At 40.4% G+C, this 14,918-nt stretch overlaps 1 protein-coding gene across 1 annotated transcript in view; it reads left to right on the top strand.

Moving 5' to 3' along the window:
* Window positions 1–768: 768 nt before the first annotated feature.
* The window catches only part of LOC126284610 (brachyurin-like), a 200,200-nt gene continuing 186,050 nt past the window's right edge, over window positions 769–14,918 (top strand). Inside the window, exon 1 of the mRNA XM_049983671.1 lies at window positions 769–865. Coding sequence (XP_049839628.1) covers window positions 793–865 — 73 coding nt within the window. The 5' untranslated portion in view covers window positions 769–792. The remainder of the gene's footprint in view (window positions 866–14,918) is intronic.

Genomic DNA, 14,918 nt, shown 5'->3' with positions numbered 1-14,918 from the left:
ACGATGGCATCTCTCAAAGTTAAGGGGATTTTTGTGGATTTTTTTTACCATCTTTGCTTTCCTCACTTCCTTTTACTCACAATGTTCCACAGCAGCGCTGCATGGTGGCCACTGAAGCATGCCCAGAGCTTGCAGTTTCATGGGATTGGTAGTTCTCAAGACATCACGGATTCACTAGAACCGTAGGTAACTAATATACGCAGTTTCACAACGTGCTCGGCATTTGGCACGACACAGGGGGCAAATGTGAGCTATGCAATGATACATGGGCAGCCGACATTAATTCTCTTTCGTTCTGATGTTCAATTAACTAAAATTCTTCACGTTTTACACCAACTGTTTCGATTTGGCACAATACGTTCTCCAGGTCTGTTGTAAACAGAGGACGTATTTAAAAAGAAATCGGGACTGAAAGTTTTGCGAAGTGCCCGATTATTGGATAATTCATAGTTATAAGTCGTCGAAGCGAAATGTGCCTGGATGAAATGCATGGCATTTTGGTTCAGTTTCTAGTGCAGAATCGCAAGATCGCAATTTCTACTTTATTGTTGTGTACTTTTCCTCGGTGGCGGACATGCATGCGGGCTGTGACACGGTAAACTTCGTTGTAATAAGAGTTGGTATCCAAAAATGTATCACCTTTATTAGGATAGGTCAAGAGTCCTCGTAAGCGCAGGGAGGCTGTGGTAAGAGCAGGAAGACTGTGTGACGACGTGTATATGATAACATGCCGCTGCGATCAGAGTAGAGGCCAGTCGGCGACTGCCACCTACAGGGACAGCATCTGCGGAGATGGCACTACGACTCTTCCTCATCGTCTCCCTGGCGATCTTTGCTCTGACGACAGTGTGTAGCTATAACCAAAGTGAGTATCAAACGGAAGTCACGCTTCGAATTTCACGTCACAAATCTCTAAATTTCGCATCGCTTCCTTATCTTGAAGTGATCTATCCAGGCTGATTCACGAAGATATGCAAATATTTTAATATTTTATTGTACAAGTAAAACTAAAGAAAAAAGTTCAGATAAACATAGGTCCGCAAATGTTTAGTTACGGAGTTACGGCTAACAAAAGATTTTGCCTGAAATTTAGCAACTTCGCTAATACGAAGCCATCGTAAAACTGTACGAGGGTAAAGTAAAGCACGATTTTCATTTACTTTGTTGTTATTCATCTGGTGAATCTAATAAAACATGTCCCAGACGTTTATCTGCAATTGTTTTCCAGAACATCCAGAGAAGCAAAGAACTAATTTAGTAAAATTTTTAATTTATTAACTACTTGATCCACTTCGTTTTTTAAATTCCAGACAATTGTACAAATTGTTAAACCAAGTTGTAAAGTTTAATTTTGGAAAAATTATGGTGATAATGTTAACTGAAACAGTATGAAATGTGTCAGACTGCTTCTATTAATACCATAGCAGACGTGAATTCATGTAAAACCAGAAAAAAACCTCAGTGTTGAGGAAGTGAACAATACAGAAAACTAAATCGTTTCAAGGTTAGGAAACGACTGAAACAGATCTCTAACGGTTGCCAACAATGACATGAATTTTTCTACATTGTTAATGGAGAGTAGAAAGGTTACTTGTATAATAATCTTTGATTCTCTGGATGTTCTGGAAAGCCACCGCAAATACACGTCTGGGACTTATTTTATTAGATTCATCACATCAATAACAACAAAATAAATGGAAATCGTGATTTACTTTAACCTCGTACACTTTTGCGATGGCTTCATATTAGCGAAGTTGCTAAATTCCAGGCAAAACCTTTTATAAGCCGTAACTCCGAAACTAAATATTTGCGGACTTATGTTTATATGAACTTTTTTCGCTACTTTCACTTGTAGAATAACGTATTAAAATGTTTGCATATCTTCATGAAGCACCCTGTATATTAAAAAGAAAGAATGCAGCATGTACAAGTATGTCCTACAGACTACTGACAACAACACACATCTGATAAGTACAGTAAATATATAATGAATGCTTTGGTTGCTGATTACTGCGCAACTACTGGCGGAATAATGAATCCTTACTAAAAACCGGTCACCAACTCCACATGATATCTGTAGAACGCCGTCATAATGTTACGAGACGCATGCATGCATTATTAGATGTCAAAGGTTAACTGAAAAGTTATAATTATTGAGTTTACTTTCTCAATTATGTTCTCTTTCCATAGATTATCTGTATGGTACTTCCCCAAATAATACAGATCGAGTCACGTTGATGTATACGTGATACATTTAGATGTATGATTACGTGGTGCCTCTTTCGCAGATTATAAAAAAAACACAGTCGCTCAAATTTTGTAAGCATATAAACGTTCTTCTTTGATACTAACAATGTTAGTAGAACAACATATTTACTTTTAACAACAATACTAACATTTTGTCATTTATATTAGTGTTTAACGAAAAACTGGTGCGCATGTTGGACTCTTCGAGAAGAAAATACTGAGGTTGGATCTAAAACGTGCGATCGTTCCTATGGAAGATATTGTATGATTGAATAAATAATCACGCTTTTACGTGTCTGCATGTTGAACACTATTCTGAACAACTGTCAGGCTCTGTGATGAGTAATAAGTCTCAAGTTTTCTTCGCAGTTCTAGTACTCATTGACGAATATATATGAATGGGAATTAATCACACTCGGACGCCACAGCGCCGTTATTTGCATACTGACAGTACAGAGATTTCTGTAACATAATTTCACTCCGCGCATATTTTCAGTAGAAAATGTACGTCGAAGACTGTTTTTTATTTCCTAGTTTTGAATTGCCCATTAATGACGTAGTATACGCTGTTTTTCACAAAATTTTCTTAGACTCCAGAGCAAATGCTCAAAGCTATCACCCTGCGTCTCTAGTCATTTAATGACCCACTACGTCATGCTTCTATAGTTTTCCTCGCCCCATAGCAGCATCCAGTTACAAGAGCAGCATTTAAACACGTTACCAATTCTTTCGATTCCCCATCTGTGCGTGTTTATATTCCGAATGTTATTGCCCCTGTCTAGAAATATTACTTGTTAATGTGCACCGTTCAACGATTTTACGCAACATGTACAAATTCGAATAATGATACTGACCGTAGCGATACTACAGGATAGTTGCAATAGGACTACAAATCATTGTTCGTACAAAATGGAAAAGGTGAGAATTAACGTCTTGTCGATTACGGGGTCATTATAGACCCAGCACAAGCTCTGTTTAAAGTAGGACAGGTAGGAAAATCGACCGTATGCGTTTTAGAGGAACTGCTTGGAATTCTTCAAGCGACTATGCGAAAGCCTGGTTCTACATCTACATCTACATCCGTACTCCGCAAGCCACCTGACGGTGTGTGGCGGAGGGTACCCTGAGTACCTCTATCGGTTCTCCCTTCTATTCCAGTCTCGTATTGTACGTGGAAAGAAGGATTGTCGGTATGCTTCTGTGTGGGCTCTAATCTCTCTGATTTTATCCTCATGGTCTCTTCGCGAGATATACGTAGGAGGGAGCAATATACTGCTTGACTCTTCGGTGAAGGTATGTTCTCGAAACTTCAACAAAAGCCCGTACCGAGCTACTGAGCGTCTCTCCTGCAGAGTCTTCCACATGAGTTTATCTATCATCTCCGTAACGCTTTCGCAATTACTAAATGATCCTGTAACGAAGCGCGCTGCTCTCCGTTGGATCTTCTCTATCTCTTCTATCAACCCTACCTGGTGCGGATCCCACACTGCTGAGCAGTATTCAAGCATTGGGCGAACAAGCGTACTGTAACCTACTTCCTTTGTTGTCGGATTGCATTTCCTTAGGATTCTTCCAATGAATCTCAGTCTGGCATCTGCTTTACCGACGATCAACTTTATATGATCATTCCATTTTAAATCACTCCTAATGCGTACTCCCAGATAATTTATGGAATTAACTGCTTCCAGTTGCTGACCTGCTATTTTGTAGCTAAATGATAAGGGACCTATCTTTCTATGTATTCGCATCACATTACACTTCTCTACATTGAGATTCAATTGCCATTCCGTGCACCATGCGTCAATTCGCTGCAGATCCTCCTGCATTTCAGTACAATTTTCCATTGTTGCAACCTCTCGATACACCACAGCATCATCTGCAAAAAGCCTCAGTGAACTTCCGATGTCATCCACCAGGTCATTTATGTATATTGTGAATAGCAACGGTCCTATGACACTCCCCTGCGGCACACCTGAAATCACTCTTACTTCGGAAGACTTCTCTCCATTGAGAATGACATGCTGCGTTCTGTTATCTAAGAACTCCTCTATCCAATCACACAATTGATCTGATAGTCCGTATGCTCTTACTTTGTTCATTAAACGACTGTGGGGAACTGTGTCAAACGCCTTGCGGAAGTCAAGAAACACGGCATCTACCTGTGAACCCGTGTCTAAGGCCCTCTGAGTCTCGTGGACGAATAGCGCGAGCTGGGTTTCACACGACCGTCTTTTTCGAAACCCATGCTGATTCCTACAGAGTAGATTTCTAGTCTCCAGAAAAGACATTATACTCGAACATAATACGTGTTCCAAAATTCTACAACTGATCGACGTTAGAGATATAGGTCTATAGTTCTGCACATCTGTTCGACGTCCCTTCTTGAGAACGGGGATGACCTGTGCCCTTTTCCAATCCTTTGGAACGCTTCGCTCTTCTAGAGACCTACGGTACACCGCTGCAAGAAGGGGGGCAAGTTCCTTCGCGTACTCTGTGTAAAATCGAACTGGTATCCCATCAGGACCAGCGGCCTTTCCTCTTTTGAGCGATTTTAATTGTTTCTCTATCCCTCTGTCGTCTACTTCGATATCTACCATTTTGTCAACTGTGCGACAATCTAGAGAAGGAAGCACAGTGCAGTCTTCCTCTGTGAAACAGCTTTGGAAGAAGACATTTAGTAATTCGGCCTTTAGTCTGTCATCCTCTGTTTCAGTACCATTTTGGTCACAGAGTGTCTGGACATTTTGTTTTGATCCACCTACCGCTTTGACATAGGACCAAAATTTCTTAGGATTTTCTGCCAAGTCAGTACATAGAACGTTACTTTCGAATTCATTGAAAGCCTCTCGCATAGCCCTCCTCACACTACATTTCGCTTCGCGTAATTTTTGTTTGTCTGCAAGGCGTTGGCTATGTTTATGTTTGCTGTGAAGTTCCCTTTGCTTCCGCAGCAGTTTTCTAACTCGGTTGTTGTACCACGGTGGCTCTTTTCCATCTCTTACGATCTTGCTTGGCACATACTCATCTAACGCATATTGTACCATGGTTTTGAACTTTGTCCACTGATCCTCAACACTATCTGCACTTGAGATAAAACTTTTGTGTTGAGCCGTCAGGTACTCTGTAATCTGCTTTTTGTCACTTTTGCTAAACAGAAAAATCTTCCTACCTTTTTTAATATTTCTATTTACGGCTGAAATCATCGACGCAGTAACCGCTTTATGATCGCTGATTCCCTGTTCTGCATTAACTGATTCAAATAGTTCGGGTCTGTTTGTCACCAGAAGGTCTAATATATTATCGCCACGAGTCGGTTTTCTGTTTAACTGCTCAAGGTAGTTTTCAGATAAAGCACTTAAAAATATTTCACTGGATTCTTTGTCCCTGCCACCCGTTATGAACGTTTGAGTCTCCCAGTCTATATCCGGCAAATTAAAATCTCCACCCAGAACTATAACATGGTGGGGAAATCTACTCGAAATATTTTCCAAATTATTCTTCAGGTGCTGAGCCACAACAGCTGCTGAGCCCGGGGGCCTATAGAGACATCCAATTACCATGTCTGAGCCTGCTTTAACCGTGACCTTCACCCAAATCATTTCACAATTCGAATCTCCGTCAATTTCCTTCGATACTATTGCACTTCTTATCGCTATAAACACGCCTCCCCCTTCACTGTCCAGCCTATCTCTGCGGTATACATTCCAATCAGAGTTTAGGATTTCATTACTGTTTACGTCTGGTTTCAGCCAACTTTCTGTTCCTAGTACTATATGGGCGTTGTGACCGTTTATTAATGAGAGCAGTTCTGGGACCTTTCTATAGACGCTTCTGCAGTTTACTATTAGCACATTAATATTGATATTCCTTGTTGCATTTTGCCTACTCCTGCCTTGCCGCGTCTCAGGAGGCGTCTTGTCGGGCCTAGGGAGGGAATTCTCTAACCTAAAAAAACCCCATGTGCACTCCACACGTACTCCGCTACCCTCGTAGCCGCTTCCGGCGTGTAGTGCACGCCTGACCTATTCAGGGGGACCCTACATTTCTCCACCCGATAGCGGAGGTCGAGAAATTTGCACCCCAGCTCTCCGCAGAATCGTCTGAGCCTCTGGTTTAAGCCTTCCACTCGGCTCCAAACCAGAGGACCGCGATCGGTTCTCGGAACGATACTACAAATAGTTAGCTCTGATTCCACCCCGCGAGCGAGGCTTTCCACCTTCACCAACTCCGCCAACCGCCTGTACGAACTGAGGATGACCTCTGAACCCAGACGGCAAGAGTCATTGGTGCCGACATGAGCAACAATTTGCAGTCGGGTGCACCCAGTGCTCTCTATCGCCGCCGGTAGGGCCTCCTCCACATCTCGGATGAGACCCCCCGGCAAGCAGACAGAGTGAACACTGGCCTTCTTCCCCGACCTTTCCGCTATTTCCCTAAGGGGCTCCATCACCCGCCTAACGTTGGAGCTCCCAATAACTAATAAACCCCTCCCCCCGTGTGCCTGCTCGGACCTTGCTGAAGGAGCAGCCACATGTCCACTCACAGGCAGAGCGGGCGATGCCACACGGCCAGCCTCCACATTGACCCTCCGCCTCGTGCGCCGCGAACGCCGCTGAACCCGCCACTCCCCTTGGGGAGAGGGTGGCCCAACCGCGCCCGGTACCCGCGAAGATGTCTCGACAGCAGGGACAGTGGGTGAAGCATCTAACACCTGGGGTGCACCATGCGACGCACCAGACTCCCCACTGCCGCTACACTCCGAGGCAGCAGCCTGAAGACGGCTGACCGCGGCCATCAACACGCTCAGCTGTTCGCGAAGAGTGGCCAGCTCCTCCTGCGTCCGTACACAGCAGCCACACATCCTAGCCATCCTAAGAAATCAATTTACTATAGAGTGTTAATCAGCTTTTAACTAGACTGCTAATTCACTAAAGGCGGTTGATTATTGACTAAACTGTGATTGCTAACCACTTCTTGTAGAAACAAGGAAAATAGCACTACCTGTCTCTGGACGGTATTGAAAACAAACACTAGCACTACGAGCACTATGGCTGACTAAAGGGACTCTCTGACTGTATTCAAAACTAACACGAAATCTATGGAACACTTGGTTGGGGTAATAAACACAAGAACGCGTCAAGCCGATCCTGAGTATTTGATATGAAACACCTAAAACAATCTTGACGTCTGTACCCGCTCACTACAGAAATAATATTTATGAAATAACAGTTTCTTGGTTTTAGTCACGTTTTTTTATCCAGTGTTCATTGACGTGACGTGTTTTGGCCACATGCTGTCATCAGGAGAAGCCCAACTGTTAGTTATATACAGCCTAGAGTTATAAATAAATAAATTGTTGTTAAGCATCTGCTGATAACAGTGATAACAGTATTTGTCTAAACGCCTCCTGTTAATAAGTGCTGGACGTCTATATATATCAGCAGATACCTAACACTCAGTTGTTGATTTATAGCTGTGGTATATATGTTTAACTAACAATTAGGTAACTGTTGATGCCAGTATGTTGACAAAACACTCGGTGTCAATGAATGCGGGAAAAAACGTGACTAAAGCCAAGAAATTTTTATTTTATAAATAACATTATTGCTATAGCCAGACCGAGAAGGTACAGACGTCACGTTTATTTTAAGCGCTTTGCATCACGTTCTCGGATCGGGATGACGTGTTTTTGTGTGTAATACCACATTAGGATGAGAAGTGCTAAGTACGAATAAACGGAATATTTAAGAAGAATGAGTGTGGGCATTCTATTAGTAGGGCTGTGGAAAAGTCCATTTTCCTTGGCAGTCATATGTAAATCAGTAAGACGGATAAAATGAAAGTAAACTGTTTATTATTGCAAAAGTAGTCGCCAAATCTATTAATACATTTATCCAACTATGAGACAAGAGTGTAAGTACCTTCATGGAGAAATGTTTGTGGCTGCCTACGAAACCGTGATTGTACCATGGCGTGAAAAAGTGAAACGTTGAGCAACGTAGTAGAAACAATCTTGGGAACATGTGGGCCCGTCGATTTGCTTCGAACAAAGAAGAGCACGCCTGGGTCTTGTGTCACAGTGTGATTTACGTATCGATAGTTATATCGAACTGTTGGAACTGTTGGAGTAGACAACATTCCACTGGAACTAATGACGGCCTTGGGAGAGCCAGTCCTGACAAAACTCTACTATCTGGTGAGCAAGGTGTATGAGACAGGCGAAATACCCTCAGACTTCAAGAAGAATATAATAATTCCAATCCCAAAGAAAGCAGGTGTTGACAGATGTGAAAATTACCGAACTATCAGTTTAATAAGTCACAGCTGCAAAATACTAACGCGAGTTCTTTACAGACGAATGGAAAAACTAGTAGAAGCCGACCTCGGGGAAGATCAGTTTGGATTCCGTAGAAATGTTGGAAAACGTGAGGCAATACTGACCCTACGACTTATCTTAGAAGCTAGATTAATGAAGGGCAAACCTACGTTTCTAGCATTTGTAGACTTAGAGAAAGCTTTTGACAATGTTGACTGGAATACTCTCTTTCAAATTCTGCAGGTGGCAGGGGTAAAATACAGGGAGCGAAAGGCTATTTACAATTTGTACAGAAACCAGATGGCGGTTATAAGAGTCGAGGGACATGAAAGGGAAGCAGTGGTGGGGAAGGGAGTGAGACAGGGCTGTAGTCTATCCCCGATGTTATTCAATCTGTATATTGAGCAAGCAGTGAAGGAAACAAAAGAAAAATTCGGAGTAGGTATTAAAGTCCATGGAGAAGAAATAAAAACTTTGAGGTTCGCCGATGACATCGTAATTCTGTCAGAGACAGCAAAGGACTTGGAAGAGCAGTTGAACGGAATGGATAGTGTCTTGAAAGGAGGATATAAGATGACCATCAACAAAAGCAAAACGAGGATAATGGAATGTAGTCGAATTAAGTCGGGTGATGCTGAGGGAATTAGATTAGGAAGTGAGACACTTAAAGTAGTAAAGGAGTTTTGCTATTTGGGGAGCAAAATAACTGATGATGGTCGAAGTAGAGAGGATATAAAATGTAGACTGGCAATGGCAAGAAAAGCGTTTCTGAAGAAGAGAAGTTTGTTAACATCGAGTATAGATTTAAGTGTCAGGAAGTCATTTCTGAAAGTATTTGTATGGAGTGTAGCCATGTATGGAAGTGAATCATGGACGATAAATAGTTTGGACAAGAAGAGAATAGAAGCTTTCGAAATGTGGTGTTACAGAAGAATGCTGAAGATTAGATGGGTAGATCACATAACTAATGAGGAAGTATTGAATCGGATTGGGGAGAAGAGAAGTTTGTGGCACAACTTGACCAGAAGAAGGGATCGGTTGGTGGGACATGTTCTGAGGCATCAAGGGATCACCAATTTAGTATTGGAGGGCAGCATGGAGGGTAAAAATCGTAGAGGGAGACAAAGAGATGACTACACTAAGCAGATTCAGAAGGATGTAGGTTGCAGTAGGTACTGGGAGATGAAGAAGCTTGCACAGGATAGAGTAGCATGGAGAGCTGCATCAAACCAGTTTCAGGAGTGAAGACCACAACAACAACAACAGTTATATCGACTATTTCTGAAATAAAAAAAACAGTTTGCTTAATTTTTTTCAACTGTCTCGTATTCATTTGACTGCCCCTCATGTAAATAAGCTAAGACTTCTCTGTGCGTAGAGTTTTCTGCCTACTAGAATTGCAAACGGTTGCATCGCGAAATGATAAGCGATATCCGGTAATGGACATTACTAGTGAAAGTACAGAAACTGAAATTTACTTTTGGGTTGTAAAGTAACAACTGAGATGAGTGAAATGAAACTCTACTCCTATGAATAATAGGAAAGATGAAATGTATACGCGAGAGGCAGTTTCTGGCACTCGCAGTTTCGAAATACCTGGCACTTTCGACTGAATGCAGTTAACTTACCAACAGTAAAGTTGGAGGAACACTGAGTGTCTCTCATACGACCGAACAGCACTTAGTATCGAGTAGGCCATTGCAGCTGCAGGTAAACACATTGTAGTCCATTGCTTAGCATTCGGGATCCTCAATATGTTGTAATTTGCATGTATTTCGTCTCAAATTAGCTCTTTGCTGAAGATGTTACTTCTTATTCGCTGTAAGGATATATCTGTGATTATTACCTAATTTAAATTCTGTGATGGTTCTAGTCATGTTCGTTTTGTTTTTATCTTCTGGAGATTAACAGCATTAGGAGCGACTAATGTGCAACTCATTTATTGTCATAGCACCTCAAACAAGATTAGCTATGATCATAAAGTGTAAAAACATAATAATATTAATGTATTTTGATTGTGCCATTTCTCTGCACTCTGTCATCGGTTTCTAGTAAGTTACATTATTATCCATAAAAACATATGTTATGAAGGAAGTCGAAGAATTACAATTTGCGAGGATTCAAACGACCAGTGTCAACTGCTGATATCTGGTGGAAGGATTTATTCACTTCTTTATTACGTACACGTTGCACCGACTAAATTGTACTATCGTTATTAAAGACTAAAGCAACACAGAAGCTATTTTTGTGTATGAGCCCTGCAAAATAAAGAAATGTGAACTTTTGTCTCAAGTTGAGTGAAAGAAGAGTAGTCTCTTTCTTGTGCGGGAGTTAGCACGTATACAACAAGTGTTGGAGCCTACCGAGTTAGAAGGAGAAAATGTTTTCAAAGCCGAATTGGTATCGAATTTGTGGAGGATCCCTGGAATATAATGGTCAATAATTCTGTATGGGATTTAGAATTTGTATTGGAGAGTAGTGCTCAGCTGGAACTGTAATATGAAAGGGAAGCATTGGCATATTGTTACGGCAAGCATAGGCATAGCAAATACTTAAGCGAAGACGTAACTTACTGTGGACCTTGAAAACCACGAAACAAATGTTTACACGTGTGGAATGAAATATTTAAAGTGTGGAGCAAAAGTTTAAAATTACGTTTTGAAGTATTGGGTCGTGAACCCCAGCACCCCTCCATTTAAACTATGCTATCGCTTGGTTGCAAAATTGATGTACAAGCCTCTTTCCTAAGTCCTCCTCCCCTCTGTCTATCAGTCGAAGTATGTTTGGACATCAGTGCGAAGCAGTTCCTAAAAGCAAGGCATAGTTCATGAAGTTTACAGCTGAATATGACCTGCATAAAACTATATAAATATTGCATAAGGCTATACAAATATTGTGGAAGTGACTCTGAATAACTATAAGATAATAACCAGGGGTAAATTTTATCTCGAATTGGTTGCCAATCAAACTGTAAGTTTACTAATAACGCAATAAACAGGAATAACTTTAGCCGGCCAGAGTGGCCGTGCGGTTCTAGGCGCTACAGTCGGGAGCTGCGCAACGGCTAAGGTCGCAGGTTCGAATCCTGCCTCGGGCATGGATGTGTGTGATGTCCTATTAACCACGGGATACGACAGAGATTGCTACATTTTTTTATGAAGACTCTAAAGAAACTGACAAAGACATTTTCGATGCAATATGCAACACTACAGAATCTAATGGCTTTCACCTAAATCATGTAAATGCATACAGTGTTGCAACTGCCATGTCATAAAAAATAGTGTAAAACACTGTCAGGAAACATTTCATTGTGATGTACGAGGCATTAGTTCTAAAAATATACGGTGAATGTTTTTCCTATGCATCAAATTTTCAGACACTGATGGAATTTTCAGGGTTTGTGCAGATAGAGATTAACGAAACGTTACAACATGCTTGTAGAAGGTGGCATGCGCTACTTCCTGCAATTGAAAGAATTGTGAATTCATGGCCAGCCAACAAGTCATATTTTATTTCAAAGGGCCAGGAAGTGTGTTCAAGATTGATATGGCAGTTTATTACATAAAATGTGGAACACGAGCCTGAAGAAACTAAACACTCATTTCCTACATGCTATCTACGTTTTCTGCGGTATATTCTTCCCCTGTTTGAAACTGATATTAGAAAACTGGAAAACAGCTCAGTTACTTCTGTTGAGCTGGACAGACTGATACGGATCCTTAAGAGTAAGCTAGAGAGCAGGAAACAAGAAAAATTCTTAGGAAAGGAAGGTTATAAAGTCCTGGAATAAACACTAAAACCACAGAATTTTGAGTTCTGAAATTGACGCACAATCTTTCTTGAGACATTATACTGATTATTTATCCCAAAACTTCGGCTTTTCTAAGAACAGTATGTTGAATCTGATTACGAGCTTTTTTCTTAAAGAACAAGACGATTTTCTTTTGCAATGACAGCATGTTTTAAAGGGCACAAACAAGCTTAATTTCAACCTGGATGGAAATCACTTACACAGTGAATTCTATAATTTACGGAATGAATATGCTGGAATTTATATAAAAATACATCACAAGACTAGATTTGGGTAGATCTGTTTAAGCAGAAGACCACAAATGTCATCTCCCGATTGCAATTGATTACGTTTATGTCATACATATTTTCAGTTCGACCAGCAACTCATTTACTGAAAAGAACTTTCATATGACGAAAAATCAGTGGCCAAAAGACAGAAATCGTATGTCCATGACCATAGTGAAAAGTGGACTTCAAATAAATGTTCCTTTTCTGAAAGTTGTGGTGAATTCTAGAATTTAATTTTCTGAAGCAGAAGTGGGGGGGGGGGGGGGGGGGGAGAGGAGAAAGTGAAGCAGTACTGAAAGCAACCAATAGCAACGCAAATTATGCGTTCAGAAAACAGTGATCATGTTACTGTTGAGCATTTTGTTCAAGATTCTTTATCTCTCTTTTTTTATTTGAATTTTGAAATGGACTTATTACATTGCCTGTACATGTTCATTTAAAACTTCATTTCATGTTTAAATTTCAAATCCATAGTTTACAAATAACAATGAAACAGAGAAGTATTTCTTTTTTTCTTCTTCTTCTTTCGAATAACCCATTTGTAGGGTACGATGAATCAACTTTTACTAATATTTATTGTATTAGATTTCCTGAGTTTCCAAATTTCCTTCAACCTTTTAGAGTGTTGTTCCCTTTCTTCTTGAGTCCACTTTCATCTAGTTATTTTCTTTCTCTCCTGAAATTCTGCCTTTTGAACTGCCTTTCTGAAATGTGTTATGTTTTCTATTGTGTCTATTGTAACTCCAGCGTTTTCAATGTCCTTTTCAGTCTCTATGAACCATGCTGGCTTGGATTTGTAGCTATTGAGTAATGTGAATGTCCGCTTGGTTAGTCTGTTGTTATCCATTCTGAATATATGTCCAAAAATACTGTAGTCTCCTCTTCCTCATTACATCAGTTAGTTTCTCCGTTTTCAAATATAGCTCTCTGTTTGGTCTTAAGCTGTATTCAGCATTATCGTTTCTTTTAGCTCCCAGTATTTTCCTTAAAATTCTTCTTTCGACCTTCTCTAGTTTCTCAAGAGCTCCATTTCTTGTTAGTTTAAGTGTTTCTGCCGCATAGAGAGTCTGGCCACTGTTTGGTAGTGTCCTAATTTCGTGTTCCAGGACAAGGATTTCTTATTATAAACGTTTTCGGTCACATGAAACACTCTTTCCATTTTGTGTACTCTAGTTTCTATAGCTATCTTTTCTTTGGCATTGTATGTAATCCACTCTCCTAGGTATTTAAAGGAATCTGTTTTGTGTATTGTGTTGTTGTCAACTGCAATATTTTGAGGAGCATCACAGATGTTTGTCATAAACTTTGTTTTTTCACAGGATATTTGTAGTCTTACTTTGGGTGCTTGTTTTTGTAGTTCTCATATTTGTTCTTGTGCATTGTCTAGTGTATCTGTAATAAATGCCATGTCATCTGCGAAAGCTAAACAGTCGACAGTGATCTTGTTTGGATTTCTCCCTAGTTGAATCCCTTTAGTATTGATGGCCTTCCTCTATTCTCGAACTACCTTCTCCAAGACACAATTGAAAAGCAGAGGTGACAGACCATCTCCCTGTCGAACACCTGACTTTATTTCAAACGATTTTGAGAGCTCTCCCCTAAATTTTACTTTCGATTTTGTATTTGTCAAAGTACCTTTAATTATTGCAGTTGTTTTAGCATCGAGTCCCAATTCTTTTAAGGTATCAAGCAGTGTATTTCTGTCAATTGAATCATAGGCTTTTTTTAAATCCACAAAAGTAATTACATATTTTAAGTTCCTGATTTTCCTCATTTCTATTATGTTCTTTAAATTTAGTATTGGTTCTGCACATGACCTTTCCTTCCTAAATCCAGCCTGATACTCTCCTAGCTGTTTGTCAAGTATCTCTTCTGCTCTTTTTAAAAGCGCCTTAGACAAGATCTTATAGGTCACTGGTGAGAGGGAGATTCCCCTATTATTGCTGGGATCAGTTTTCTTCCCTTTTTTATGTAGTGGATGTATTAATGCAGATGTTCAGTCTGGTGGTAATCTGTGTGTTGTCCAGATTTCTTTTAGTATTTCTGATAGACATTGTATCATGTTGTCACTAGAGTACTTCCATAGTTCAGCCACTATATTATCCTCTCCAGGGGCTTTATTATTTTTAAGCTCTTTTATGATTTCTTTTATTTCTTCTGTGGTTGGCGGCTTGGAGTCTGGTGGTGTTGGGTTTACAATATTGAAATTAAATTTTTCTTTCGGTAGATAACAGTTATGTAGTTCTTCAAAACATTCAGCAAGTATGCTACAGTT

This window comes from Schistocerca gregaria, chromosome 8 (assembly GCF_023897955.1).
Source record: "Schistocerca gregaria isolate iqSchGreg1 chromosome 8, iqSchGreg1.2, whole genome shotgun sequence".
Lineage (NCBI taxonomy): Eukaryota > Metazoa > Arthropoda > Insecta > Orthoptera > Acrididae > Schistocerca > Schistocerca gregaria.
The sequence above is the reverse complement of the archived record's forward strand: the minus strand, read 5'-3'. Positions and strand labels throughout refer to the sequence as shown.